Consider the following 26,513-nt stretch of genomic DNA (forward strand, 5'->3'; position numbering starts at 1 on the left):
AGGCCAATTGGAATATATACCAAGAAGAACTTGAAAAATGGTATGCAACATACACGCCACCTGAGGATTTGAACATTCACGAGACCAATCTGCAGGAAGCCATTGCAGCTGCTGCAGACAAAGCTATTCCAACCATTATCACAGGAAACACAAAACGAAAGAACTATTGGTTCTATAGTAATGAAGTTAAAGAACAGAACCACAGAGTCAACATCTTCAGAAAACATCTAAAGAGAAACCCCACACCAGAAGGAAGAACTCTGCTAAGAGCGGTGATATCTGAAGCAAGACGAGTTTCTAGAGAAGTAAAGGAGGCAAGATGGTTTGAGTGGTGTCAAACTTTAAATGTACATAGTAGTCTTGGCAAGATATGGGGTCAGATTAAAACTATATCAGGTCGACCAGCCCGACCACAGGCATGTATTCAACCATTGCTGGAGGCTGAGAGACTTGCTCTCCAATTTGCAGAAAGAACAGCTTCATATCAGCTTCCTGCAATGGTCCGAAGGCAGCAAGAACAATTAAAACAAGAAAGGTTGACAGTCATTCATGAGAGCATAGCTATAAATGACGAATGTGACTGTCCCTTCACCAAACAAGAACTAAGCAGAGCCAAAAAAGGTGGTAAGGACACTGCACCAGGTGCTGATAACATTACATACTCAATGGTCGCACATGCCGGTCCTGCTGGAGAACAAGGAATATTGGACGTTATCAATGCATCTTTGCAGTAAGGCAAACTACCGACCTCTTGGAAGAAAGCAGACATCATTCCAGTTCCTAATTCGAAAGAATCTGGCAATTACAGACCTATTTCATTAACATCATGCATTAGTAAAACTGCAGAACAGATGGTCTTAAATAAACTACTGTGAAAGACTGGAGACATTCATAAACACATATTTGGCTTCACTAGAGGAGTAGGTACCACTTCACTAGAGGAGTAGGTACAGTCACCACATTAAAACTGGTGACTGGTGACTTCACGCCAATCTGAAGTCTCACCCCTCACTGTAACTCTCTGCTTCCTATTGCTTAGATACTCCCTTACCCATTGGAGCACCCTAGCAGTTACTCCTGCCTGTTTCTCCAGCTTATTCATCAGCCTTTTATGGGGTACTGTGTCAAAGGCTTTCCGACAGTTCAATAAAAATGCAGTCTGCCCACCCTTCTCTTTCTTGCTTAAATAGGAAAGCTTTCTTGCTTCCCGTGAAATAGAACCCATAATCATATACCAGAAATAAATATCTCTTTGATATCACCAGTAAACCTTAATCTGTGCAAACACTATGCAAATAAAGGGACCTAGTCCCTAGTCATCAAACTGTGCTACAATGACTGTGCGACACAGTGGTTGCAAGGATCAGGTTGGGTTACCGTTACCTGTGGCAGGTGGCTACAGGTGACGGGTCTCCCAATCCTGAGCACTCCAGGTGCAAACTCTGTGAGCAGGAACTACGGCACGATCTTCCACACTACATCACTGAATGCCCAGTTATTAGACCTTTCAGACCAGTTGGCATGAGGTACCTGGAGCTTTGCAATTACTTTATTCACTCGTATTCTTGAAGATATCTTCACATGCAGTGTACCCAAAATTTGCCAGTGCAGGCTACTAAACATATGACCGTGTACGACTAACCATCCTGCGAGATAGGGACTTTTAGTACCACTGCTACCTTATTCAATCTTGTGTTGATGATATCCTCATAATGCATCCGGAGTCTGCCAGTGCAGACTGCCTACCACATGCCTCTGTATGACTAACCATCCTTTGTGATGGGGATTTTTAGCATCACGTAGTTAGCGTTTTTGACACACTGTACTCCACTTCATATAGTCTAGGGCAGCTGAAAAAATGCAGATGTTCTTCATGTATTAATAAAAAAAAGTACCTATTGATAAGCCTCAAATTTTACTTTAATATACCTACTAATCTTTGTCAAATTTTCTTACAATGTACCTGTTAACATTTCTTAAATTTTGCTAGAAATTACATACGTAAAATTATCTGTTTTTTTATTTCTTTATTTATATATACAAGCGTTCTTACATTCTTGTACAGTCACTGATACGCGTAGCGTTTCTAGATTAAGGACATGTCCGAGACGTTTTGTGTGTTAGTGGCTTCACAAGAATGTAAAAATATCCATGTTATGTACTCTCAAAACCCAATGTACCTTCTTGTATAAATAAATAAATAAATAAATAAATAAGTAAAGAGTTAAATAAATAAAATCTAATGATCTATAGTAGAAACACAATAGTCTACCTTCTTATGTGTAATATTTGAAACCCTATTTTCTATGAAATGGCTTCGTCCTGATGCATTCCCTTATCTCCAAGTTATGATAGTTTTCGCCCTGCAAACCCAGCGCTCTCGTTAGGGAAGAGGAAGAGCAAGAAATGAGAAAGGAGTGGGATGAGAGGATGAAGGAGGATGTGTAGAGAGGGGAAGAGGGAGAGAAGGAGGTGAGCGGCCGGCCGGGGAAGTCGCTCCAACGCTTTCGTGTTGACAACACCACAGACGGCCAACATGGCGGCTGCAGCGCCCACTCTGGAAGCCCTTATCCGTATGTGTCAGGATTTCTCGCACTTCACGCTTCCAGCTTCTCCGGGACCGCGCTCTCGCAATACCTTAATGGCTCTTCCTTCTCAATGACCCTAAACGTTTTCCTCTCTTAAGCTTTCCTCTAAAAGATAAGCTGACATCACTCTCAAGTGTCACTGTTCAGTGACTTAGTTAAGCAACCATCACCTTAGATATAAACACCTGTGAAGGCTTAATTGTGTCAGGTCAACACCTGTATCACATGTTTATGAGCGGCTTACTCTCTCTCTCTTTCTACACTGTTTTTGGCATTTTGTATGAACTTTTATTTAGGTTCACCCATGAACATTATGAAGCAAAGATTACTGAGGAAGTATTATGTATTTACGTTCTCTGAGGACATGGATGCCAAATCCTCCTGCCATTATTTGTGCTAATGAACATATTCTGTAGGATTCCAGACAGTTGTTTACCTGTCATAACTCTCAAGTTGTAGTTGTCAAGTACATATATTATAACTTAGGCTGTTGAAGAGTAGCATAAATGAGTTTTTCTGAAGTGTCTAAATGATTCAAAGTGAGATATTGAATTTGTTGTTCAATAGGCTGTAATTTTGTGCTCTATTATATATTTGGTTGTGCTAATTTTGAGTATGGTTATGATATGTTAAGACAGGAAACCCTTGTACAGTAATTAGTGATTGTCTAGGTACGCCTAATTGAGGCTGAGGCTGTAGCCGTCACCCATTTAGTTACTGTACTGCATTGTGTTTATCTTGGCTGACCGAGCAATGCACACAGCACCACGATAGTTGTTCTGTGTGACAACAAAGCAATTTAGCATTGAGTTAGCTTATTTTATATATTTGGTATACTTATGTTAATGCATACATATTTAATATCTGGGTAACTGCCCATTGGATAAGAAGTCTGTACCTAGTGAGAGATTTTGCGTATGATGTCCTTATGGAAAAACCATACACATTAATCGGAGCTACTGAAGACTTTTCACAGAAGGGTATTTTATTACATTTAATACTTGACCTTTTTATACCCTATAATACCGCAGTTACATTCTAAAGTGCTGAAGCCTTTCACATCTTTCTCCATTCAAATCTTAATGATGTAGTACAGGTGACTAATGGTTTCTTTATTTTTTGTAATTCTAAAATGAAAGCATTTTTGATAATGTTGATTTACCCTTCAGAGAAGACCACGAGTCCTCTAAATACCGAGGATGACCCAAATTCCATCCAGGCTGTATGTCAGGCAGTTACTGCTGAACCGGGTGGTGTTCAGACAGCTGTCAGACTCCTTGCCCACAAAATACAGTCTCCTCAGGAACGAGAGGCGCTGCAGGCTCTTTGCGTGAGTTTACTGCTCCTCACAACACTCATTTTCTTGTCAGTTCTCTTCAAAGCAATTTAATGATAAGTGTTTTTCACTAATACTAACAGTAGCTTAAAATTTTCTTTTAAATTTAGCAAAAAAGAGATTGTCATGTCATGTAATGTCATTTTTTAGTAATATACTGGAACTGAGATTGATTATCAAATGGAACATGCAAAGAAATTTGTTAGATTGATTTCAAATACTGTATGTCATTCCCTGCTCAAGAGGCTTATTAAATTTTAATAAGTAAAGTAATAATTTTTATATATATATATATTTATTTATTTATTTATTTATTTTGCCATTTCAGTATTATATCATGGTTTTTTATAAAGCAGTGATATTTATATTAAATAGTCATGTTTCATGGAAAAATTATTAGTATTCCACATAGGAGATACCAACAACAGTCATGAAAGTAGTACTGTTCCTTTTAATCTTCCTTCCTTTTCTGTTGTGAAATATAATGCAGGTTCTGCAAGCTTGTGTAAATAACTGTGGTCCCACCTTCCATTCCGAGATTGGTAAATTCCGTTTTTTAAATGAGATGATTAAGTTAGTGTCGCCGAAATATCTGGGGAACCACACACACATAATGGTGAAGACAAAAGTCGTGGAGCTTCTCTTCACCTGGACCATTGATTTAAAGGCAGAGCCCAAGATCCTTGAAGCTTATAACATGTTGAAGAAACAAGGTGTAGTTAAGGTTAGTACAGTACTGTATTCATAAGTGTGATCTTCAGAAATGTTGTGTTACGCATATATGATGTATATTGTTCACTTAATTCTAATGTGCTTGTAGTATAAGGTTTCCACATTTTATGTTTTGGGGTTAGGCCCCTAGGAGTGGAAAAGTTCCTCACTCTTATTCTAGGGGGCTGAAATATATTTGAGTCTTATGAGTTTTAAGTCGACTCCATGGTCTGGAGTAATGATCCCTGGCATAAGCGAGATAGTATGCTAGGTCTGTAGCTATCTCATTTGGCTTGATAAATTGTATGTGAAACAATTAGTTTTTGCTTGTACTGTACGTGTCAAACTTTTGTAAACATTGCAGCAGTGCTGCCACCTGCTTATGGCTCTAAAGGTACTATGGTGGTATGTTTTATTTGGTGGTTAGACTAGTTAGAGCTCCCATCTAGAGTTCTACAGAGTCTTACACAGGTTCTATATAATATACGCAGTCCTTTCTCATAGCATTAGTGCCATAAATGTCTTGCCTTACTTTAATTTCATGCTAACTAGTCCTAGAGGATATTTACATCTATGGAAGGGGTAGCATAATTTGCTCTAAAATAAGCTTTTCACAAATTGAAAATAATTTTTGTACTTTCCTTGTACTGACTAATTTCTGTTTAGTATCTCAAGAATGCTGCATCATATTAACTTGAAACATAAAATACCTATGTTTGAACAAATGGAAATTATGGCTGCTATTAAAATTAATAAATTTTGTCCCAAGCAACTGTTCTTCCTGTTTATTTTTTTACTTTTCCTCTTTCTCTGCAACATCTTTAGAAAGTAATACAGTATACAGGTAGCATCATGGATTTGATTGTTAAAAGTAGTAATATACTTCACATTATAAATACACTTAATTTAGATACACCATGTACAGTAATAGATTACTTCACAATTATGAATACAGTGGTTAGTTTATCTCGGGGGGCCTCGTAGCCTGGTGGATAGCGCGCAGGACTCGTAATTCTGTGGCGCGGGTTCGATTCCCGCACGAGGCAGAAACAAATGGGCAAAGTTTCTTTCACCCTAAATGCCCCTGTTACCTAGCAGTAAATAGGTACCTGGGAGTTAGTCAGCTGTCACGGGCTGCTTCCTGGGGGTGGAGGCCTGGTCGAGGACCGGGCCGCGGGGACACTAAAGCCCCGAAATCATCTCAAGATAACCTCAAGATAACCCTGTTACTAGTTGGGGTTTGTACTCCTTCTGTACTCTTGGGACTTTTTTTATATAGAGGAAATAAAAAAAGACATGAGAAGATTTTACGTTTCTAGTCTTTCTGGGAATGAGAAAATATAATTAGTGTTGACCCCACTATTTACACACTCCAAGGCTCATAACCTTGTCTCTAGGGTCTCCGACCAGCTGATGTAGGACAATAGTCATAAAGCCCTCACATATTAGATTAAATTACAGTGAAACCTTGAGTGACAAGCGACTCCAGTTACGAGCATTTCGAGTAACGAGTGAGCCATTTGCAGAAAATTTGTCTCGATTGACGAGCTTTCGCTCGATTAACAAGCAAACCACATGGTGCTTTCTAGCGTTCCCGCTGGTTCTCGAACACCTTCGACAACAGTGTTGTTGTTGTTTCGCAAGACGAGCATTTCACATGATGAGCTCAATGCCGGAACGGATTAAATTTATTACTCGAGCATTACTGTACATTAAATCAACATTCTTATGCAGAAATTGCAGGAAGATTATATCAAACTGGTGTGGCATCACTGTATGAATGATACGGTTAGTCATCAGAGAGCACAAGAATAATAAATAGTTATTCAAATTCATTGGTGGATCAAGCCAATAGTCCTGCTGTAGGTCTATCGTATTGCTATTGAATGAAACAGAGTTAAGGCTGAGTGTTGCAAGGTCTCTTAGATTATATTATGAAATTAGAGTGAGTTAATATATATTGGATGCCAAAGGATAAATAAAAACACAGCATTTTAAATATTTTGAGGTATTTCAAGTAGGTTTTCTAATTTCTATTTGGGTGAAGTATAAAGTAGGCCAATTCTCAGACAACCAAATAAAGTCATTATATGATCTACAGGAGGACCCTCAATACGTAGGAGCCCCAACTATACCCGAGCCTAGATCTCGAGCAAATGCAGTCTTTGAAGATGAGGAAAAGTCTCGTTTGCTTCAGAGGCTTCTGCAGAGTAAGAATCCAGAAGATCTTCATAAAGCTAATGCTCTCATTAAATCAATGGTGAAAGAAGATGAGAGAAGAATGGAACGAACTAGCAGAAGAATAGTAGAGGTAAAAGTTTGCTCTTGGATTTTGTCTGGTAATTTAGCTGGCATTTAAAATAAAGTAAGTGCAGTATGAAGCATCTTGGTGGTTAAAGGGTGTAGTATTTATTTTGCTCAAAATAATATATCAATCATACACATTAGTTTTGCTGGCACAGTAATTATTTTTTTTTTTAGATAGGAAATATTTTAAGAATGAAAATATTTGGTAATTTGCATATAAAAGAAAATATGGAAGACATAAGAGTGGTGGAGCACAACATGAGATAAAGATGCGATAAAGATGGGTGGATGTTGTAACCAAGTCATCTAAAAGTGGCATTAAAAAGAGATGTTACTGGGGTATTGGTTGTGGGTCATGGAGGTGTAAGTGCTTTGTGGCAGACAATGAGGATGAAGGGAAGTTTTCCTGGTGTTCACCTGATAAAGAATTGATATACAATCAACTGTACTTCTCTGCTGACCACAACCAGCTTGCCTGGTACTTCCAGCTACTTATTCACCCTGTCCTCTTGTCACATCACGTCAAAATAAATTGAGCCTAATTGAACCTAACCTAATTGAAAACCCACAAATAGAAAATGTGACAGCCCATAAATTTAGCGAGCTGCTATGATTTATAGTGCATCATATTTTGACTGTTGGGGATTTATAGGTCAAAATGCGATGTATAGTTTGAGAGGACAGATTGACGCATTAGTAATAACATCAGAATGTGGGTGATCTTACACTTTATCCAAAAACCTGCCAAGTAATCTCTTTAAAATACCGTTCCTATTTGTATTTAGGGTCCCAGTAGTACAATCGGATTCGTTCTCGATGCACAGTCGAGAATTCCAGGTTCGAATCCCGGGAGGGATAGAAATGGTTGGGCGCATTCTCTTTCACTTAATGCCTCTGTTCACTTAGCAGTAAGTAGGTACTCCTGAGTTAGTCGGCTTATTATAATAATAATAATAATTTTTATTTAGGCAAAGGTACATACATAAAGAGATTTTACAAAGTTTGTTGGCTTTATAGATAGGAGTTAGTACATACAATGCCTAAAGCCACTATTACGCAAAGCGTTTCGGGCAGGAAAAAACACTACTGACTAAAGCTTAAAACTAATGGGTAAAAAGAAAAAAAATGCGTTGAGTACAAATAAAAATAGAGGTAAAAGAGGGGGGAACATTGTTGAAAAAACAGCACAAATACAATTACAAATTATTACAGAAAATTACATTAAAACAGCGTTGATTTGTAAAACAAAAAAAAAAACAAAAAACATACATGGGTTGACAATAGAGAGGTAAGGTAGGTTACAGGGAAGTTATTAGGTATAGCTTCGTTTTTAACTTAAACTGGTTGAGAGAGGTACTGTCTTTAACATGGTTGGGAAGGTTCCATATTGTGGGGGTTGCATCCTGGGCAGGGTTGGTATTTCAACCTTGAGGGGAGGGGGGGGCCTCGATTATCTCTCGTCTAACCTGCGTTTGAAACAATCCAGCGATTCCATGTCTATTATGTTGCCTCGTAATTTGTTCCATAATTTAACAACCCTGTTTCCAAACCAGAATTTACCCAAGTCCTATAAGTCCAAGAATTTACCCTATAGCTAAACTTAACCATTTTATATTCATTGTTTCATGTTCTGTTTTGTGTTGATACAATACAGTATATCAACAATTGTATCCTTTCATCTATTTATATACAGTACTTCAGTCATGTTACCCCTTACTCTTTACCTTTTAGAGAATGTAAATTTTGCTTTTTTAATCTCTCTTCATAAGGGAGGTATCTAATTTCTGGGACTGACTTTGTCATCCTTCTCTGTATGGAAATTCGTGTGAATTTGTCTATTGTATATTAAAGTGAAATTTGACAAATTTCAGCATCCTAACTGATTTCTTTTTATTTGGTATCTCCTTCAAGGGCTATGTGGATGATGAGGAAGGGATGATAAATTGAATAGTCAGTGATGGCATTCAATATTTAGAATGAGGAAATGAAACTATGGAGCTTGCTTGCCAGATGTATAAATGGTAAATTACTGCTCGATTTAGAGGACATCCCTGAAAATTTAAATATATATTTTGAAAAGCTATTGAATGCTACATGTTAGACCAATCCTGGAATATGTGGAGTTCTTATCTAGTTAGACGAAATGAAGCTGGAGGAAGTTAAGATATGTGCCATTACACTAGTTCCAGAACTAAGAGGTATGAGTTAAGAGGAAAGGCTAAAGGAATTAAACATCACTTCACTAGGAGACAGATGAGTCTAGGGAGATATGATTACCACATACAAAATTCTTAGGGAAAGAATTAGTTCTAGTTTGATAGTAAATGATTTAGTTATTTGATTTCTTCACTGTTCTAGTTAGTCTGATAGTAAATGAACTACACATTGTTGTTAATTAACTGTATGGAATATGCAAGAGAAGGAAACTGAAGGCAAATATAAATGAGATAAAGAGTGTTATATTTAGCACAGAAAACTCCTGTGGTAAAAATAGAGGGGCACTATAAGAATACACTGTTAATACCAAAGATATAATCTCGGCTGGCATGAAAGAGTAAAAAAAAAAAAAAAATCTGACAATGATTGGCCAAAGATGGCAGTAATCCGAGGGAGAGATTAAAGGGACAGAATGAAAGTTGTGTGAGATAAAACCTCTCAAAAGTTTAGTTCACTTTACTCTAATGCTTGAAAATGCCACATTGGTGATTAGTAACAGATGAATTTAGAGGGTGTTGTATTTGTTGTAGTTTGGGTGTTGTAATTCAAATGGGTATTATGGTTGTAGGAAGACTAAAGCTGGACTACTTAGTTTGGGCATGTGGAGAGAATGGGTTATCTTGAGGTTATCTTGAGATGATTTCGGGGCTTTAGTGTCCCCGCGGCCCGGTCCGACCCGGAGCGGAAGGAAGGGGGTGTAGGAAGTAGCTGCTTCCTACACCCCCAGGAAGCAGCCCGTAACAGCTGACTAACACCCAGGTGCCTATTTTACTGCTAGGTAACAGGGGCATAGGGTGAAAGAAACTGCCCATTGTTTCTCGCTGGCGCCTGGGATCGAACCCAGGACCACAGGATCACAAGTTCAGCGTGCTGTCCGCTCGGCCGACCGGCTCTCACCCTGCACTGGGTGAGTGCAGGTTGACAATAACAGTGAAGCCAAGCCAAAAGCAAGAGAGGACGGCAGGGTGAGAGAGAGAGAATATATGGAAGAATAGTGTGTCAGAATAAGGTAGTGTTAAATATATACTGAGAGGTCTACCTTACTTCTTGGTGTACATCCACAGAGTTTACTGGACTAAAGTGTACTTGGACTAGTTCTGGACTAAAGTATACTTGGACTAGTTCTGGACTAAAGTATACTTGGACTAGTTCTGGACTAAAGTATACTGTACTTGGACTTGTTCTGGACTAAAGTATACTGTACTTGGACTTGTTCTGGACTAAAGTATACTTGGACTAGTTCTGGACTAAAGTATACTTGGACTTGTTCTGGACTAAAGTATACTTGGACTTGTTCTGGACTAAAGTATACTTGGACTTGTTCTGGACTAAAGTATACTTGGACTTGTTCTGGACTAAAGTATACTTGGACTTGTTCTGGACTAAAGTATACTTGCTGGATGGTCTGTAAGCTGTTAATAATCTTCCAAAGGTTGATAGGCCTTAAGCCCAACACCAATTCCAAAGTTTTGTATGAAGATGCAGTAATTTCAGAAAATTGAACGCGTCTGTTCTTTACACCCTGTTATTTGTTTGAAAATGTTACATATGATACAGACGAAAATAATGCACATTACTATATCTATATTTTCAACAGGTTGAAACTGCTATGAATAACGTGCGCGTGCTGGATGATATGTTGTCGCGCCATCAAGAAAGTCCAGCAAGCCAAGCTGACTTAGACTTAATGTTGGAGCTACACTCCTCTTGTTCGTCGCTTAGGTCAAATTTGTATCGACTTGTCTCCGAGATGGATGATAAAGAAGAGGGAATTGGTTAGTATCTCTGGAATAATAAATGGGGAATAGTCACTCCCAAGATTCATGAATATTAAGAATTTGATGTTCAACTAAAGTATCTCTTCTGTGCTTAAATGCTGGTACCGCTAAGCCTTAGGAATTTGCCAGGTCTCTGAAACCCATGTTGATGTACCAGGTGCCAAGATTAGACTCAAAGTTAGACAAAGGAAAACAAACCACTGCTTGAAAGAAAGAAAGAAATGAAAAATGGAAATCGTGGCAAACATTAGCTTGCTCTGGGTAAATGACTTAACCCTACTTAGGACATAACCCTACAGGTGGTCAGGAGGCCTGGTCAGAGACTGGGCCATTGAGACATTGATCCCCAAAATCAACACAAGGTAACCACAAGGTTACCTTATGTTACCTTACCTACCTAAAATAGCCCTGCTGCTACAAGATGGTAGCCGAGAGCCCTCGGTTCCAGCCTACATCCTACCTGACTCGCTCCCCTCAACTGCGAGGGTTGGCTGGCCCCAACTGGGATACACTTCACTTTTTTTCCCAAACAGTGATTTATTTGGTTTCATCCGATTTTCTGGTTGGTTTTCTTTAGTTTTGGGCTGACCTCTGATCTTCAAGCTCACCATGCTTGTTTGAGAGGGCCAGATTCTTGTCCTGCCTCCTGGTCGGTCAACGTGTGTCTCAGAGGCTTGGTGTGATGTAAAGTTCTACCAATTTATCCTGAAAAGAGAGAAAGATGAAGTTAAATTTGGTTCAAAGTTACCTCTGTAATCCTCAGTGTTTATTGTCCTACTTGCTATGGATATTGTAGTAAACATTTTAAATTTGGAAATTAAACTTAGTTTGGAACATGGTGTAATGTTATAATTTGTATTTGTTCTCACTGACTATCAGGTGACCTACTTAAGGCAAATGATGAATTGTCGAGAGTGATGGGACGCTACAAGCTGATCGTTGAAGGAACCAAAGTTGAGCACCAAGGAACAGAAGGGGAAAGTCAACATCATAAATATAGTGGGGAAGGACTGTCTCAAAAGGATGGAGAAATTCTTCTTGATCTATCAACACCAGAGGATATGCCAAGTAATCAAGGACTGGCAAGTCTTGTTAACCAGGACCTTCAGAAGAAATGTAGTATGTTTTATAATTACTGTAAGGCTATGTTGCACATTATTAGTGGAGGATAATAAAGAAATGGTCAGACAAGCAAGAAATCTTGTCTTTAGACTCATGAATACTAATGTGGCTTGTTCTTGTAGGATTTGTTGAGTTGTGTCCTGATCTCAAGGAGGTGTAAGGTAAAATAATTATCAGGAGTAAGTGCTAAGTCTTGCAACTATGTAGCACTTGGAAGGGATATGAGGATAAGGATCTGAGGATAAGACGGAGGAAAGGAAGGGTGCCTAACAACTTGAATAGTTTGGGATTGAAAGCCAACCTGCCAGAAGTGAGGCTGTCACTCTACCGTCCAGTCTAAGTGGTTGGGCACCATTCCTTTCCTCTGTCTTATACTAAAATCCTCTTCCAAGTGCTATATAGTTGCAAGGCTTAGTGCTTTCTTCTGATAATTACATTACCTAACAGCTCCTTGAGATCAGGACACAAATCTGCTCATCCATGTTTATTGAATAAAAACACCATGTCTGAGGTGGTATGGGGAGAAACACATGCTTTTCTTCACGTTGGAAAGTTCTTATTCAATCTCTCTATGGTATTCATTCTTATCTTTATCTGAAAAATTCTGTTTTGCTAATGAACATATTTTGATCTGTGAAGATTCCACATAATTCATTAGTAAAGGTGTTTATAGTGTATAGTTTTAAGTATCTCTAATAATGACCTTATGATCTTCACAGTATTACTAGGGAGTCCCAGTAAGGGTATTTTGTGGTTTTATTTTTTCTTTGAAAAAGAAAAAGTAATATATATATATATATATATATAATATATATTATATATAATATATATATATATATATATATATATATATATATATATATATATATATATATATATATATATATATATATATATATATATATCTCTATCTATCTCTATCTATCTATCTCTATCTATCTATCTCTATCTATCTATCTATCTATCTATCTCCATATATCCCCCCCCTCTCTCTCCCTCCCTTCCCCCCTCTCTCTCCCCCCCTTCCCCCCTCTCTCTCCCCCCCTCTCTCTCCCCCCCTTCCCCCCTCTCTCTCCCCCCCTTCCCCCCTCTCTCTCGCTCCCTCCCCCACCCCTCTCTCCCTCTCTCCATTTTTTTTACAATATCTTAAAGTTCACAGTAATGAGTTTTATGATCACTGCCAACACTTGGGCATGATCATAAAACTAAAGATTCTTTCATTATCAGGCAGTGTAGCCAAATTAAAAATTAATGCATACTATATATCTTTTAGCAGAAGTAGTTATAGAAGGTTTGAACTATGGCCGAACATGCATAACCTCTTTCGACGAACCTGTCGTGGAGAACAACACTTCGTTACTGGATCTCGGAGGAATCTTCTCGGCCTCGGCCAACTCCTCAGCAGTGTCGGCAGAGTTGCAGCTGGATGCAGCGTTACCCACAGCCATGGCTCCGACACTTGTACCACAAACCTCCACTTCACTTGATAGTAAGTTAAGGCCATATTTTTCATAAGATTATTTTCCTCCATGTGCTAGAGAAATTTGGTTCTTTTGTATATAATAATTCCCAGTATAAGCTGATTTGGCTGATAATACTGCAAGGAGGTTATCTTGAGATGATTTCGGGGCTTTTTAGTGTCCCTGTGGCCCGGTCCTTGACCAGGCCTCTACCCCTAGGAAGCAGCCCGTGACAGCTGACTAACACCCAGGTACCTATTTTACTACTAGGTAACAGGGGCATAGGGTGAAAGAAACTCTGCCCATCGTTTCTCGCCGGCGCCTGGGATCGAACCCAGGACCGCAGGATCACAAGTCCAGCGTGCTGTCTGCTCAGCCGACCGGCTCCTGTAGGGAAAGGAAGGGAACTGTCAGGGATAGTGCCAAGCCATTATGACTATATAGCACTTGGAAGGGATGAGGATAAGGATTTGGAATGGGATGGATGAAGGAATGGTGCCCAACCACTTGGACTGTTGGGGATTGAACGCCAACCTGCATGAAGCGAGACCCTCACTCTACCGCCTAGCCCAAGTGGTTTGCCCAAATATTGTAGGAGCAGAAGAAAACAGTATTAGCTTGTTTGAAATATCTTTATAAGTACTTCTGTGAGGATTGAAGATAAAATTTGTAGATAAAGGTGTAAAGTTGATTAAAAAATGCTCTGTATTGGAAAGTGTTAGAGGACAGGATTCTTCTAGAGGGATTCAGATTCAGTAGAAGAGTTGTGATAGTAAAGCTGGTGCCAGATCACCAGTATTTTGCTTTAATTGGTCAAAAACGTATTTTATTAAAACTGAATTTCTGTAACGGTGTTGTGAAAGCTCTCCATAGTAAAAATAAGTTTCTTATTGATGTGGTTAGAAGGTTACACAAAAGGGGTGCTATTGCTATCCTTTATGTATGGAGGCAAGTTGATACTGTGGTGTCAATATAAATATGGTAATTATGAAATAAAACAGCAAAAATTATTAATCTAAGAAGCTGTTTTGTGTTAGAATAATAGCTAGACTGAAAATGAAAATGTCATGCAGAGATGTGAAATGCTAAAGTTTTATTATAATTATTATTAAAGTTGTATGATTTATTTTGCATATTAATGATCCATTGTGTTCTATTATGTTTAACCAGTTCTATGCCTTAAATTTCAGATAATCGACAAGATGCACAATCCAAGGAGCGGCCTGACCCTCTGGAGGACCTAGCAGCCTTGGGTACATCACTGATTAAGCAGAGTCTACCAGCCAATGCTCAAGTTCAAGTTCAGTTTAAACCCCTGGAGAAGCTGAGCATGAATCAGTTGAAGCAGCAACAACAAAGTGTAAACCTCACTGCAGCATCTTTGAATTCAACTGGAAGCCTGCTACCTAATCCGGGCCCACTAGTTGGACCACTCGGCACTCATCACTTTCCTTCCAGTGTTCCCTTGGTCTCTGGTGCTAGTAATGCTAATGGAGATTCTGTGGATTCCTTGCTAAATTTAGACTTGTTAAGTGGGAACATTAGTGTTGATTTGGTGTCTGATGGAATAAAGTCGAGCCATAGTACTGTTAACAAAATGAAGCCCCTAGAGGACAGTAATCTGTTAGATAGTCATGATGATAGTTTAATAGAAGCGTCGTCTTCTAACACAATACGTGAAGTTGCAAACGACACCCAAAAACACTCTCAGGAAAACAAAAATAGTGTGTGTGAAAGTAGCAGAAGAAGAACAAGTTCAACATCAAATCCCCAATTTATGGAAGTGAAGCCCATGACGGATATTAAGGTTACTTTAGAAATGATAAAGCCAGGTATGTGTCTTTTGAGTTACCTTTCTGTAAATACAGTTGTCAGGATCAACTTCCCGATGGCATATTTATAAATTTGCATGTTTGTGTTATTGCTGTTGCAATTTGAACAGCTGTTAATATTTTGTAATAAGTTGTAAGTTATTTATTTTTGTATTAAGTCAGGGTTTTTAAATAAATTTCATCTTTGTTTTGTTGCCACAGAAATCACAAATATTTCAAATTGAATTATGATTAAAAGTGATCCTACAGTACCACTGTGGTGAGAAGTTGGAGATTTGAAAATACTTACTTGGACACTACATGCATTGTAAGACTAAAAATAAAATTAACATTGCTGTAATTATGACCCATAGGCATACAGTACTTATATTTTCTCTTGAATGTTACTTGTTTTCCTTTAAAATTTGCAGTATGTATGTGATATCTGGAGAATGTCTTCGCTTATTATCTCAGAACTTTCAAGACTTGTGCTGCATGGAAGATTCCTCTTGTTATTCAGTCAGTGGACAGATTCTAGAAGTTGTAAAAGTCATAGATTCAACCTTGAAGATTTTCTCAAATGAATAATCATTTGAGCATAACCACTCATAAACTACGCGTGTGTTTTGATGCCAATGGCTGATCACTGTGGTTTTGATTACAAACAATACCCAAGAAGCTAAAAATCCATTCAAATTTGTTCCGTCTCCTCAGACCCCATCTCATATTCAGATTTCTACTATCTTGAGGTTATCTTGAGATGATTTCGGGGCTTAGCTTCCCTGTGGCCCGGTCCTTGACCAGGCCTCCTTTTTTGTTAAACATTCCCAGGAAGCAGCCCATAGCACCTGTCTAACTCCAAGGTACCTATTTACTGCTAGGTGAACAGGGGCATCAGGGTGAAAGAAATTTTGCCCATTTGTTTCCGCCTCCGCCGGGATCAAAACCGAAAGCTTAGGACTACGAATCCCGAGCGCTGTCCACTCAGCCGTCAGGCCCTAGCTGGCAGCTACAACCAATAATCATCAATGTGGCATGTAAAGTAATTTATTTCAGTAGTGTTCCTCATATAGTCAAAATAGGAAAGCTTCTTAGCCCAGTTATGTCTTGGCCACATCGTGGAATGTAATGTAACAAACTTGCTCTTGGTTGTTCAAATTTCATTTGTTTTACTTACAGTCTAACATTGCCGAGTATAATGTCCTGATTTTCAGAATGATTGGAAAATTTGCTTCCATCAGTGCCTATACAGTATTCCAAATTTTATTAGATAAAATTTTCAGTCAATCTGATTCCTTAAATATAGAAATTAAATATTTAATTTATAAGAACAGCATAGTCTGGATTTAAAAATATAATCTCTGTAGGCATGATAGAGCAAACCAATAACACGAGTTATCTTAAAATGATATAATTTTTTTTTTTTTTTTTTTAGCCATTTAATGTGAATCAAGTTACACAGTACCCATATTGTAAGCAGCTTAGATTGCCACCACTATGCTCTCGGTAATAACAACCTACTTTTTAGAAATGGAACAAGGTTTAGATTGCATTTCAAAATTTAGAATGTCACTCATGTCTTATCGTTTTACAGTAGGTATTGATTGTGTCGTTTTTGTAGGCCTTGGATCTATTTTGGGTACTAAGTCTGATTGCATGCAAGAAACAAAGTAATGTAACCTGTTTCTAGGATACAAATACTAGGAACAGGCTAATGCTCCTAGGATACAAATACTAGGAACAGGCTAATGCTCCTAGGATACAAATACTAGGAACAGGCTAATGTTCCTAGGATACAAATACTAGGAACAGGTTAATGTTCCTAGGATACAAATACTAGGAACAGGCTAATGTTCCTAGGATACAAATACTAGGAACAGGTTAATGTTCCTAGGATACAAATACTAAGAACAGGTTAATGTTCCTAGGATACAACTACTAAGAACAGGTATTTTCCTGTTCCTAGGATTCCTAGGAACTTCCTAGTTCCTAGATTCCTAGGACCTAGGATTTCCTGTTCCTAGGATTAAAAGTGGCAAAATCCTCTCCCATTTTGTTTGTATATTTTGAATATGTGTATGTGTAATAATATTTGACAGTTCCTTTGTTTCTTCTTCAGGGAGACAAGGATCAGTAACTGTTTTGGATAGTAACGATGTTAACGTTACACTCCACTTCACGGAAAATCAGCCTCGAAGCGATGTTTCTGTTGTAGTTGTATCTACAATATCTCACAATTCACAACCTATATCAAATTATGTTCTTCAAGCTGTTGTGCCTAAGGTAATTCATTTAATCCAAGTGTATTGTACTGTTTTGTATTCTAGAACTGAATGTTATTAGCTTTGTCAGAGGCTTTTGAATAATGGGAACCAGCACTGAATATTCTGACAAGAACAGTTCTTTTTTTTTTTAATATTGTTAATATGAGGGGAAATTATGTATTTTTTGTTGTTCTAGTGACAAGTTGGTAGTCATTTCTACATAACGTAATGAGGATACTTCATCCTAGGTTTATTAACTGATAATTTTTTTATTTTAACATATAGGTTACAGTAAGTTCATGGGATAATATACTGTACAGAAATTGGCTTAGAATTTTAAATTTGAAGTTCCGCACTAGATAATATGTGCATGTGTGTCATATACAGTAACGCCTTGGCTTACAGATGCCCCTCTTTATGAACTTTTCGGGTTACAAGCCCAATTTCTTCGTAAAATCCGAATTGGGTTATGAACTTTGCCTCGGGTGATGTAGTTTGTTGATACGAGTACTGTATGTCCGACCTAGCGCATGGTGGCACGGCGACCACGCCTCAGTTTACCAGTGCCTTCTGCCTAGTGACAATCGCGCCTGAATTCTTTGTAAAGAATTTCAGTGATTTTTGGATATTTGAACATAAAAGTAGTTATTATGTATCTCGCCATGGGTCCAAAGAAAGTCACTAGTAAGGTTCAATCTACGAAAATAGTTGAGTAGAGGCAGTAGAGGATGTCCCTTCCTCATTAAAATATGTGTGAAGTATGGGAAGAGCTGCAAAGTTTTGTTGAAAAAACTCGCCCAGATAAAGCTGTTAGAGGCCGTTGCAGTGAACTTTTAAATGACAATGTGATGTCTTATTACAGACAAGTGTTAAAATGTAGGGAAAAACAAGTGTCTTTAGACAGATTCTTAGTAAAACAAGCAAGCAGTGAGCCACAACCAGGTCCTAGTGGTACAGTACTCCTCCAAAGTGTAGGAGAGAGAGAGAGAGAGTACCCAAAGAGAAGTCATCACTGCCTGATGTTATAATGAAAGGGGACTCCCCTTCCAAACACTAACACCTCTCTTCCTCCCCCCCTCTCACCGTCTTCCATATGCCAACAAGAGTCATCAATAAAGGTAAGCAATAACTTGTACATACTTTAGTACTGAAGATTTGGGTGAATTAGGTATAAAATTTACGTTGATGTTAATATTTTTGTATTTTTGGAAGTGTGGAACGGATTAATTCAATTTGCCTAATTTCTTATGGGAAAATTCGCTTCGGTTTACAAATTTTCGGGTTATGAACCGTCTCTGGGAACGGATTAGATTTGTAAATGGAGGGGCCACTGTATATATTACTGTACATGATGTGCAACATTTGTGTACTAATGGAGCATTGTAGACATCATAATTCTTGCTAACCCATGTAAAAGTTCAGAAATTCTCATGGGAAGATTCAATATTGGATTAGAGAGTATTTAACAAACAGGAAACAGAAGTGAGAGAGGAAGTGTCAGGACAGATGAAAATGGCAAGAGATGTCTCACAAGGTTTGGCACTTGACTCAAAACTGCTCTTGGTTTATGTAAATATCTTTCGTGAGGAGGTAGGATCATATATGGCAATGTTTGTAGATGATGATAAGTGTAGTGGACTGCATGGTGTAACATGCATAACTACACAGACTGCAGATATGGCCAGACAAATAAGAGTTTACTCCCATCATATGAAAAGTAATGAGGCTTGAGAGAGGGGAGTGGAGGTCAGAAGGCCAGCATAATACACTATATAAGGAAAGGCAGCTGCAAGAACGCTTAAGGAAAATGACTTGTGGGTGGGTGTAACACCAGCTTTAACACCAAGGGCAGTTTAATTCAAGCGATTATTGTTTGTGGCTTGTGTTATGTTAGCTAACATAAAGATGGCTCTTAAGATAAAGACTAAAGGATAATTCAAAATGTTATACACCATATACGTTAGGTCAGTAATGAAATATACATGTCCAGCATGGAGTCCACATCGAGTAAAGCACAAATATCTATAAAAGTATAAAGTATAAAGATGTGCTGAGAGTCTAGTACTAGAGAAGAGATGATGAGAGTGAGCTAAGAGAACTCGGTCAATCAGCATTAAAGGAGAGGACTAGAGTCAATGTAATTATACCATACAAGATACTGAGGGGAATATACAAGTGGTTATAAATGGTCTTTTACATGGGATGGAGAACAGTACTCACCCAGTTGTACTTGCCTAGTAATGCTTGTGCGGGGGGAAGGGGTTATTGAGCTCTAGTTCTTTGGTCCTACCTTTCAACTGTCAGTCAACTAGTGTACAGATTCCTGAGCCTACTCGTCTTTGTGTGAAGGCATTGGTGGTAGTTGAAAATATAACTGAGCCAGAGAACTGTAAGGAAATACAAGTATACAATTGGAATGATCTGGAGGTAGAAATGGTGAGAGCAAGTACCATTTACAGCAGCTAGGTGAAACTCTAGAGCTTCATTTCAATCCCCCATTGTTAGGGGGATTGATATATAGATATACCCCGCCAAACACGCGACTAAACTACCATGTTGCTACAACATTTGAACAAGTTGTAACAACTATCTAACAAATTGTAACAATGTTCTAACGTGTCATAAAAACTTTAGAACAAGACGTAACAACATTGTAACACGGTAATATTAGGGGCCATTACATTGTGCGTTTGTAGGGCGTACCGACCTATATCACAAGCTCTTTTGGAGTGACTACACTCCCAGGTGGGCTGCCTCATACACATGCTTTGGTTCGTGCACTTGATTTAGGCAATTTTACCCATGCTGGAAGCCTAGAACAAAAAATATAAAAGTCCCCTTTCCACAGTAGCCAAAATTAGAAGGTTTGATTATTATGAATTTGAATCGGCATTCCTTATAAATTTATTGTACTGTATGGGGATGAGAAGTCACTGTAGAGGTGAATGGAGGTGTGTAGTTTATGTAGTATCACGGAACACATACCAGTAGAATTTTTTTTAATTATATACATTAATGTGCTAAAAAACGCACTGTACAAAGTTAATTGCCCAACCAAGGACAAAATTGGTGGGTAGGTTGGTAGAAATAGAGGTGTTAACTATATTTTATTAATTACACTGTATTGTTATTTACAACACCTAATTGATCAGACAATCCACACCTCCATTCACTGCTGTGGCCAAAAAGATAAATATAAAATATGTCACACTGTATATTTAGGGTATGCATAAGTAAGATATTGGTCTATATTGGGCTTAATTATATTTTTGAGATGCCCAACTCGGATACATCCTGAAGGCAAAATTAATTTTGGTTCAAGCAGACATAATCATGAGTCAGGGCTGGGTGACACTGCACCCTTGCAACAGAGATGCTGGTCAGAAAGTCAACCCAGCCAAGAGTTTTTTTATTTATAGAAGAGTTCTTACATTCTTGTACAGCCACTAGCACTCATAGCATTTCAGGCAAGTCCTTAATCCTAATATTTCCCGGACTATGACCTACCAAATTGTTTAACAACCAGGTACCCATTTATTTTACTGTTGGGTAAACAGGCTAAGTGTAAACAGGCTAAGTCACCTTTGCTTTCTGTAGCGTGAATCTGTATCCTCTTGTTCGTGAAGTTGCTGGTTTCAAGAATTCCTCTTTGTTAATTCAGTTGCTTCCTGTTAGATCAACCAATCAACCAATCAACCAGTAATTTTGTAAGTGCTGATCATATCGCCTCTTTTTCTTCTATATGATAATTTTGGCATGTTTAACATCTCTGGGCCCTTCCACTTGGAAGTAAGAACTAAGTAGCTGTGTCACCTGTGCATAAGAGCATGTTATATTTGTTTAGCCCACAGGTCATGCCTTGGCCAAGTTCTTCATGGCTGTGGGGTTTTTTTGTGTGTGGTTTGTGTAAGCCTGAGTGTGACATAGCAGGAATGTTTGGTGCCCTCCCTTATGCACTTGTGAAGGATGTCATCCTGTCCTGACTCATGATTGTGTCCACTGGGATCAGAATAACTCTTTTCGTAGATAGCATTTCAAGGTATAGCTCAGAAGGCAGCATTTTATATTCATACAAAAGGCCCAGACTAAAACACCTATTTAAAGTTTGAATACAGTACAGTATATCAATGTTTTATTGTTCATGTTATAAGAAGTTTCATTTATATCTGTAATAATGCATGGGGTAAATTTCAGGGCTGTAAAGTGCGATTACAACCGCCGTCATCAACTGACTTAGCAGCTTATAGCCCTTTCCTGCCTCCTCCAGCTATTACACAGATTATGCTTATTGCCAATCCAAATCAAGTAAGTATTGCCTTGTTTGATCATATTTGTCATAAAACTGCCGAGTTTTGCTCGTGTGACTACATATTTACGAGGTATAATATGGAACAAACATTATCTTAATATTTGGAGGGCTCTTAAGTGTTCATTACAGCCATATTTGTAATCTTACAAATATCAAAATATATTTCAACATGTCTTTATTTTGTGTGTCTGTGTATGCATGTTTTGTGTATAATAGCCAGGAATACATTACTTGGTCTACTAAGCAAGTCCCATTTGCCTGACAAATAGAGCAGTTTTTGCATATATTGAAACATTTGTAACCTAGGCCTAGTTTTACATAAGTTAGGCAGTATTGAGAAACAATCAGTGTATTTAGGCAAGGTCTGGGTTCTGAGTACGTTTTGGCTGAAATTATAATAAAAACAAACAACATATGTGTACTGTGTTATTATGACAAACTCTTTGTTATTCCATAACAGATTTTTGCTTTAAAAGTTTAATTTAAGAAGTAATAAACAATACAAACTCAAACTTTCAATTGTTTGCATGGGAATGCTATGGACAATATTAATTAGGGCAACATTGTATAAGTAGGCCCCCAAAAACCCGTTATTACAAGATAATTTGGCTAAATGAACAAATCCACAAGGGCCGTGATGAGGATTCGAACCTGCGTCCGAGAGCATCTCAGATGCTGCCTTAATCGACTGAGCTATGACATGGTCAAAAGAAGTTGAAACCGAAGTTCTACTGAACTTACTGGATCAGTAGAACTTCGGTTTCAACTCCTTTAGACCATGTCGTAGCTCAGTCGATTAAGGCAGCGTCTGGGATGCTCTCGGACGCAGGTTCGAATCCTTGTCACGGCCCTTGTGGATTTGTTCATTTGATGCATCACGTAATTGTGATTTCTGTGTATAATTTGGCTGTAACAATTAATACAGTGTGTTATTGCATATTTATGGTAATTCTTAACTCCTCATTTTGTTATACATTTGTATAACATGTTAAATGTAGATTTCTTGTAAAACACAATTATTTTGTAAGTGTTATTTAGTGTTTATAATGTTTTAACTATCTGTGTGCAGTGTTTTATTTGTTGCATTTACTGCCTGTTCAGTTGTGCAAATATTTCTCCAAGAACAGTTAGTTCTATTGTATTTTATTTGCATGTATAGAAGTTTGTACAGTGAAGCCTCCAAAATTCTGACCTCCTTACACTGGATTTCTCTAAATACATATTTATTTGTTGGTATTTCTTTTGCAGTTGAATGTGTCCCTGAAGATCATGCTCAGTTACACTCTGGATGACGATCCAGTCACAGAGATGGGAGAAGTAGGAAGTCTTCCTCTATAGAGAATTATTTTAGACTAGATTTTTGTTATTTCCTCGTCCTGTAGGCACGGACAAAATCGCAAGTATGCCTCAGTTGTGTGGTGCGGACACCAAAGTGTGGTAAGCTACAGCCACATTATAGAGTCATCTCTCTAGCTGTGAGGGTGTGACAAGTTTTATGGCATTAACATTACCAATTAAAATGAGACACCTAACTCACAGATCTGAAAGTAAAGGAATTCACGACGTTTTGGTCCAGGAGGGACCATCACATGACTTGATAATGGTCCAGGAGGGACCGAACCATTGTTAATGCCTTTATTTTCAGATTTGTAGGCTGGGTGTCTGTTTTCAGCTATTGTGACCTATTGTCTCCACCACTTACAATAATTTGGGTCAAAATTTCTGAATTTTCAAGCTGAGCAGAGTCCTCTGCAGTCAGCCAGTGGTATGAGTGGTGTTCCATTACTGACTAATGATAACTTGTTATTGCTACGTTAAAATTAGTTTTGTAAGTCTATAATTTACACTTCAAATATTTATGTTATAAATATAAAGAAATACTTTTATTCCAAAATAATACTTTGAATTATCTATGTGTTTGCTATTCTTTATACCTGTACACTTATATTTTAAATACAGTACTTTAAATTAAACAAATAATTAATTTCAAGTGTTCTTCATATGGTTCTGTCTTTTCAGAATAACATTATCAACTGCATTGAGTATTGAGCGTGTAAATGGTACTAAGGTAGATCATTGAAAACTATAATCCAAATTTTCTGGAGGGACGAATATTAATTGTAAATATTTACAATATAAAGTTTATCTATATAGGTTATGTGAGTAAGTCTACATGTACATCACATGCACTCTTCAAACTGTTTTCTCTCTCACTAACATAGACTACAACTGTAGTTATATATCATTTTAGACATCATGATCATGTGCTCATTATAGCTTTCATTTTCGTAATGCTTTCATTAGCCATTTTGATTTATTTTTGACCCTACATTATTAATTAATTAATTTTAGATGTTGCCTACAGAATTTTACTGTGTATGGGAAATGAAGAGTGTTGGGTAAAGCTTTGCCTGGTGTGTTTGTTGTGTGGGTCCCACTGTTGTGTAGACATTACCAGTCATCATGTGTGCGGCTGCTGCTCCGTCTCTACAACAATGCCAGTATTTGTTATAGTTATCATATAGAGAAGAGTGTCACAATGAGAGTGGAGCATTCACAAACATCAACAGCACACAGACATACAATATTCGAAGTGAATGAAAACTTAATCTGATACTAAAGAGGTTTTAAGTCATTTAAAGGCAGTTCGCTGAGAATAAAATACTTATAAATGAATGGATTTCATAACTTATTAGAAAGTAAAATTAAATAAAAAAGTGCTAAATTATAGTAATACCTTTGATACAAGAGTTATACTGTAGTTTCATAACTTACTTTCCATATTCAAGAGTTGAATTCATAATCATTTTTAAAACCATTAAGTAGAATTCCTTGCCAACTGTTTCATGTGTTCCTTCAGGACTCACTCTCTCATACTCGAAGATAATGGAAATGTTGAATATTATGTCATTCTTCTATGTATGATGAATTCCTAGTGGAAAAATGTAATATAAAATGTATATATCCACTATAATACTTTGATGGTAGCCCACTTACATGTATATTCATTAGCTGCATTCACCTATATGCACATTATTGCATGTAGATAAGCAACTAGGCCTTAATGTTTGTCATCATTATGAAAAGCTTGTGTTAAATAATGTATTTTCTACAATTTTTAAAGCTTTGAGAGCTACAGGTATCTTTATGGAAAATATGGATATGGTTTGGGTTGATTTTCATATACTGTATATTAAAAGCAAACTCGTATATATCAACTAATCAGTGGTTATTCTGTACACCTTCACATGCCTTACATGTTCACTTGTGTAGATAAACTATTTAGCATTTTCATAGGATTAAAAGAGCCAGAATGTAATTAATGACTCATGTGATAACCAAAATGATTACTAAGCCCCCTGTTGGTAGATGTATAATATACATAAAGACATTAACAAACTAACCTGTCCTCTTATAACGAACGGCACATTTCGATCGTATGCGTTACATAAGGCCAAAAATTGTTGTATTAGAAAATAGAAGCGACTTGCAATGGTGATGTACTGTCCCAATTTCTGTTTTGGGTCCTCTGATAGGTTAGGAGAGAACACTTTAATTTGACCGTTTTCTTGACGCTGGGAAACTTAGGAGGACGGACTGAACAAATAACATAATATTCATCTGAACAAATACCAAGGCAGGTAAGCAAGGCTTACCTGCCTTGGTTGATACACTTGACATTTCTTATGGAGATTTTGGTAGGATGGGTACTAATATCAAACACACATACAATGTAATTGTTATTACAGATCATGTTGATTTGATTGTATTCTTAATGAATTGCAGTCAGCCTGCAAGGAGGTTTATTAACATTCTTAGAGAAGTAAAATAAGAAAATAGATTACCTCCCTTGCATCAGTTAATGTGGTGGTGGTTACATTGTTATTTGGGAAGAAAGGTACCAAGTGACAATGCTGCTGTGCTCCTGCTGTATATGGAGACGGCATAATTTGTTATTTATGTTTAATAGGACATGAATGAACTGCTTGGAAAGTCATGATTGATATGGAAACAAGTCAAATCTGTTATAGATCCCACAAATTTGCAAAGTTCCTGAACTGATCAAAAGATGCATTTTAATATATGAGGTATAAGTATTGTTTTGTGCAGTATATTTGGATCTAAAAATAAATTTAGAATAAAGAAATTATTTCCATTTAAATTTTGTCTGCAAGCTGTAGTTGACGAACCAAAGAGACAATACTTTCACATATGTAATTGAAAGTATAAGAAGTTGATCCAGCAAGATACTTTACCCTAAATAAAACCAGAAGGGGTGTGATCTCTTCAAATTTCTGGGTGGGCATCTTTGTGAATAGGTCATGGCTTGTGAAAATTTAGCATTTGCTACAAGGACATATTTTATCATTGCATAACGAAACAAAGTAAAGAAATATTATACAGAACTGTATTAATGCAAATTTCACAAGTTGTGGATAGCACATAATCCAAGAAGTATGAGAAGCAAAAAAAAGCCAGAAAGAGAGAAGCAAAGGAAGTGGAGTGAAGGATCACACAGGTGTGGAGGGGGAGGAGCAACAACAACAAGGGAAGTAGAGTGAAGGATCACACACACAGGTGTGGAGGGGAGGAGCAACAACAAGGGAAGT

At 37.6% G+C, this 26,513-nt stretch overlaps 1 protein-coding gene across 4 annotated transcripts; it reads left to right on the plus strand.

The window, feature by feature from the left end:
- The first annotated feature begins 2,327 nt into the window (after nt 1-2,327).
- On the plus strand, nt 2,328-25,125 carry Gga (ADP-ribosylation factor-binding protein Gga). 4 transcript variants are annotated; one of them, XM_045755537.2, is made up of 11 exons: nt 2,328-2,573; nt 3,758-3,918; nt 4,415-4,648; nt 6,737-6,946; nt 10,757-10,934; nt 11,817-12,056; nt 13,333-13,548; nt 14,710-15,351; nt 17,450-17,613; nt 21,789-21,899; nt 23,152-25,125. In XM_045755537.2, exons 1-11 carry the CDS (start codon nt 2,537-2,539, stop codon nt 23,239-23,241), a joined length of 2,283 nt encoding a protein of 760 aa, XP_045611493.1. In that variant the 5' UTR covers nt 2,328-2,536; the 3' UTR covers nt 23,242-25,125. The 4 variants fall into 4 exon arrangements, with proteins under 4 accessions (XP_045611493.1, XP_045611495.1, XP_069164306.1 ...); XM_045755539.2 differs by having other exon boundaries at nt 2,356-2,573; nt 13,336-13,548; XM_069308205.1 differs by having other exon boundaries at nt 2,356-2,573; nt 11,817-12,005.
- The last annotated feature ends 1,388 nt before the right edge of the window (nt 25,126-26,513 follow it).

The sequence above is a fragment of the Procambarus clarkii genome, chromosome 62 (genome assembly GCF_040958095.1).
Source record: "Procambarus clarkii isolate CNS0578487 chromosome 62, FALCON_Pclarkii_2.0, whole genome shotgun sequence".
Taxonomy (NCBI): domain Eukaryota; kingdom Metazoa; phylum Arthropoda; class Malacostraca; order Decapoda; family Cambaridae; genus Procambarus; species Procambarus clarkii.

What these genes read in the sequence shown, in the direction of transcription:
- Gga (XM_045755537.2), top strand. Translation starts at nt 2,537, where the DNA reads ATGGCGGCTGCAGCGCCCACTCTGGAAGCCCTTATCC. An exon ending in GGACCTTCAGAAGAAATGTA is followed by an intron (nt 12,057 to 13,332) that starts GTATGTTTTATA and finishes TATATCTTTTAG; the next exon opens with CAGAAGTAGTTATAGAAGGT. An exon ending in AACCTCCACTTCACTTGATA is followed by an intron (nt 13,549 to 14,709) that starts GTAAGTTAAGGC and finishes CTTAAATTTCAG; the next exon opens with ATAATCGACAAGATGCACAA.